Below are 4,559 nucleotides of genomic sequence, written 5' to 3'. Positions count from 1 at the left end.
TAGGGAAGTGGGGGGCGCTATGGGGGACTTTTGGGATAGCATTGGAAATGTAATTGAGGAAAATATGTAATAAAAAATATTAAAAATTAAAAAAAAAAGAAAAAAAGAAATTGCACTGTATTGTTTACGCTAAGTATGGTGGCTAACATTTTTCATCCCAGCCCTCAGAAGGCTGAGGCAGGAGGATTGTGGCAAGTCAGAGGCTAGCCTGATCTACAGAGTAAGACCTTGTCTCAAAAGGCAAAAAGGGAAACAGCAGCCAGTTAACCCTAAGGTATGGTAACTCATGGGCTGAGGGTCCCGCCACGTCTGCCTTTTGATAATCTCTGTGCCTGTGCCCGGGGGTGGTGGGGTGGGGGTGGGGGTGTCAAAGAGAGGGATGAGGAGGAGGAGTTAGGGTTTCAGGCAGCACACAGCACACACTAGACTTGAATTCACTATGTAGCTGAGGCTAGCCTAGGATGTCCTAAGCACTGGGATCACAGGTGTCTACCCCAAGCTTGGCTGCGTTCTGGGCTTGCATTTGAAAATGTTCACTCTCACCAGCACGCCTCCCTGGGTGGGGGAGGGGTGGAGACGGATCCTTTCCGTCATGGGGCAGGTGGTTGACAAATCTTCGCTGGAAGGCTGCTTGCCTCGATTCAGTAGCAGCGGTCTTTGAAAAGATGTTTCTCTAACTCTAGGACAAGTGCTAATCACCTCTGAATCTGCAGTGCTGCTGGTGACGGTATTAACCTGTGCCGAGACCTTCCTGTGTGCCAGGTAAGATCAGTCACTACTACAAGGCCTTGGACAATGTCCGGAGACATTCTTGGTTGTCACAGTTGGGGCAGACACTGTAATTATCATTTCATTAAGGAGCCAGAAGACAGCCGGGCATGGTGGCGCACGCCTTTAATCCCAGCACTTGGGAGGCAGAGGCAGGCGGATCTCTGAGTTTGAGGCTAGCCTGGTCTATAGAGTGAGTTCCAGAACAGTCAGGGCTATACAGAGAAACCCTATCTCGAAAAACAAAACAAACAAACAAAAAAGGAGCCAGAAGACTGTGTAGTTTGCCCTCCCAGTCCCCTGGCTAGAAGTGGCCGAGGCAGGACTCACCCCCCGGCCCCCAGTTTCATTGACACGCTGGGTCTCGGTTGCCATGGGTCTGGGTGGGGTGTCTCGTTCCTCTTCTTCCCCAGGCCTTAGCACCGTGCCTGGCACGCAGAGATGTTCAGGTAACCTTTGCTGTGTAAGTGCTTAGACGGCCAGACAAACAGCAGCCACTGGCCTGCGTAGGCCCGCGAGCTGGCACGCTCTTGGCTACGCAGCCAGCATTTCTTACCTGAATCGTTATAAGTCCACTTCTCATTGCAGGCCAACGCCACAAACTTCGTATTGGAAGGGAGGCAGAGGAAGTAGTCATCGTCATCCACTATGGTCCCGTCCTCAGCCAGGACCAGGGTGATCGGCGTCAGGGACTTATCAATGGCCAGGAGTTCACAGGCTGAGAAGAAGAAGATAGTTGCCAGGTGACAAACATCCGTAAGGAAATGGTATCTGTCTTAGAACTCTCTGGTATGCCCCACGTATGTGACGTTCATCACATGCCTGGTCCCATTCTTACTGCGTTTCCGGTAAAAACCTGATGCTACTGAGGAGTTACTGTTATTATTCCCAATTTATAGACAAAGAACCCACGCTCTGAGAGATTAAGGGATTTACTCAAAATCCTACTGTAAGTAGCACAGTTAAGACTATTTTTTTTTTTTTTTTTTAGATTTCTTTATGTATATCAGTAGTCTTCAAACACACCAGAAGAGGGCATCAGATCCCATTACAGATGGTTGTGAGTCACCATGTGGTTGCTGGGAATTGAACTCAGAACCTTAGGAAGAGCAGTCAGTGCTCTTAACCCCTGAGCCATCTCTCCAGCCCTAAACTTTTTGTTTGTTTAGATTTTATATGCATGAGTGGTTTCTTTTTTTCTGAAGGTATGTGTGTAGATTACATACATGTGTTGTGCCCACCCACAGAGCCCAGAAGCGGGTGTTGGATGCACTGGATCAGGAGTTATAGAAGGTTATGAGCCACCATGTGGGTACTAAGAACTGAGCCCGGATCCTTTGCAAGAGCAGCAAGCGCTCTCAGCAGCTAAGCCATCTTTCCAGCATCCTCACACAGGAGGCATTTGAGTCTATATAAATAAGCATCCAACCAGAGGCTGGTCTGATTACTGTGGATGCGTAATGCTGTTTCTTGCTCATTTATTCGGTGGTAATCTTGAATTCTACACATCAAATGTCAGAAAACAAAAAGTAGGTGGTTTATTCTCTCTGTAGCTATCTTCTTTTGCAGTTCTTCTAGACTGAAGGAAACTACAGTATCGGCAGAAGCTTGACTCAGTGTCTTTTCATTTATATTATTGCCAGGCAAGAGGCTTTCCATAAGGCTGTCATCACCCAAAATAGAACAGTCTGCTATAGGCTCCGCTGCAGAGAACAGAAGCCTCTGGGGCCAAGGACACCCAGCCAATGCAACTGAAGTGGCACTAAGCTGAACTAACCTTGTGCTGGGGTGAAATGCAAGCCTTTGTGTGACAGATTTGGCGTCACCAGATCAAACCCTGCTCCTGGGTCTCAGTAGCTAGCTCTCCGGAAGCGATGCGCACCCTGGCACAGGTGAATTCGTGCCCGGAGCTAGCTGACATGAAAGACCTGCAGAACTTCTTTGAGTACCTCATTTGTTGCTACGGGCTAATAACGCTTGTAAGTAACCATTGAACAGACCATCTCCCTTGAGAGTCCCGAGAATCCTTTGAAGCAAAGTTGAAAATACACCCACTACACTGCTGAGGAAACTAAGGGTCCAGGAGATGGTTAAATGCAAAGTAGAGTCAGGATCAGAACATGGCTCACGTTCCTTACTTGGACTCTAAGGGCAGGCACTGACAGCTCCCTTTAATGGAATAGGTACTGAGTGCGGACTCCCATTCCCACCCCGTCCGGTTGCCCCAGTACCGCCTCAGTGAGCCAGAGAGTGGGCAGAATACGCTGGACTCGGTTTGGTCCAAAATCAGGTCAATGAGCCTGGACCTGCAGTTTCCCGTCCCCCTCACGGCTCCTCTCAGTGTAGGTAAGTAAAAAACGCCAGGAATCTGTCAATCACATGTGGGTCCCTGCAGTCCCTAAGCTCTGGGGTCACCTTCCCGACCCCGCCCGGTCCCCTCAGCAGTCAACCTTTGCTCCTCAGCTCCTCGAGACTGGAGGCTGCCACGCCGTGCTGATCGCGGCTGTGGTTGCGGCGTAGCAGACACGGTTTGAGAGGCCGGACATCGTCCGGGTCCGGGGCGCTGGCTCCCCGCGACAGCTCCATTCTCAAAGGGGGACCTGGAGACTCTGGGAAATCCCAGGTAGCCCAGAGCCGCTTCCCTAAGCTTTGACAACCCTCCTCCCGCTGCCTGATGGGAGATGTAGTTCCCTCAGCAAGTTACGCGAGACCAAGGCACGCCGGGAGATGTAGTTCTAGTGGCGGCTAATCACTGGTGTTCCAGGGCACAACGGGAGTTGTAGTTTCTGGGTTCAAAACCAGGGGCGGGGGATTCAGTTTAGGGAAGTGGTCCAGGTTGGAGATTTCTTTCCCCTACCCTGTTACCCTCCCCTCCTTTTCTTCTCTAAAAGACTCTATGATGGAAAACCCGGGGTCTCATGTATGGTAAGCATAGTTCTACACCACATTGCCAGCCATATATTCATGGGTTTTTTTTTCCTTTTTAAAGATTTATTTATACATAAGTACACTGTAATGCCGGGCGTGGTGGCGCACGCCTTTGATCCCAGCACTCGGGAGGCAGAGGCAAGCGGATTTCTGAGTTCGAGGCCAGCCTGGTCTACAAAGTGAGTTCCAGGACAGCCAGGGCTACAGAGAAACCCTGCCTCAAAACAAAACAAAACAAAAACAAAGTACACTGTAGCTGTCCTCAGACACACCAGAAGAGGGCATCAGATCTCATTACGGATGGTTGTGAGCCACCATGTGGTTGCTGGGATTTGAACTCAGGACCTTTGGAAGAGCAGTCAGTGCTCTTAACTGCTGGGCCATCTCTCCAGACACATATTCATGTTTTAAGAGTTGCCATTGAACTGGGTGTTGTGGCTCAGGCCTTTAATCCTCAGGAGGCAGAGGCAGAAGGATCTTTATGAGTTCCAGGGCAGCCTGGTCTACATAGTGAGTTTCTACACAGCTAGAGCTACATAAAAGAGAAAATTTTGTGTGTGTGTGTGTGTGAGTGTGCTTCAGGACTGATTTTGTGACTTTTGAAGTTTAAAGGATATGATTTACAAGCAAGTTGAAATATTAAGTAAACATTTTACTTTAAGTTAAATAGCTGACAAGATAGCTTAATGGGTAAAGGTGCTTGCTGCCAATCCTTACACCCTGAGTTCGAGCCCAGCATGGTAGGAGAACAGATTTCCAAAAGTTGTTCTCTGATCACACACCTGACATTTGTATGCACGCATGTATGCTCATGTGAGCACATACCCCCACACACATGTATGCTCATGTGAGCACATACCCCC

The 4,559-nt window shown here is 49.2% G+C and overlaps 1 protein-coding gene across 1 annotated transcript in view; it reads right to left on the bottom strand.

Moving 5' to 3' along the window:
- Dffa (DNA fragmentation factor subunit alpha) overlaps positions 1-3,447 on the bottom strand; it is a 15,309-nt gene extending 11,862 nt beyond the window's left edge. Inside the window, exons 1-2 of the mRNA XM_029476456.1 lie at positions 3,219-3,447; positions 1,197-1,486 (exon numbers count right to left, since the gene is read on the bottom strand). Of these exons, the coding sequence (XP_029332316.1) occupies positions 1,197-1,486; positions 3,219-3,354 (426 nt within the window). The 5' untranslated portion in view covers positions 3,355-3,447. The remainder of the gene's footprint in view (positions 1-1,196; positions 1,487-3,218) is intronic.
- Between the last annotated feature and the right edge of the window lie 1,112 nt (positions 3,448-4,559).

This window comes from Mus caroli, chromosome 4 (assembly GCF_900094665.2).
Source record: "Mus caroli chromosome 4, CAROLI_EIJ_v1.1, whole genome shotgun sequence".
In the NCBI taxonomy this organism is placed as follows: domain Eukaryota; kingdom Metazoa; phylum Chordata; class Mammalia; order Rodentia; family Muridae; genus Mus; species Mus caroli.
The sequence above is the reverse complement of the archived record's forward strand: the minus strand, read 5'-3'. Positions and strand labels throughout refer to the sequence as shown.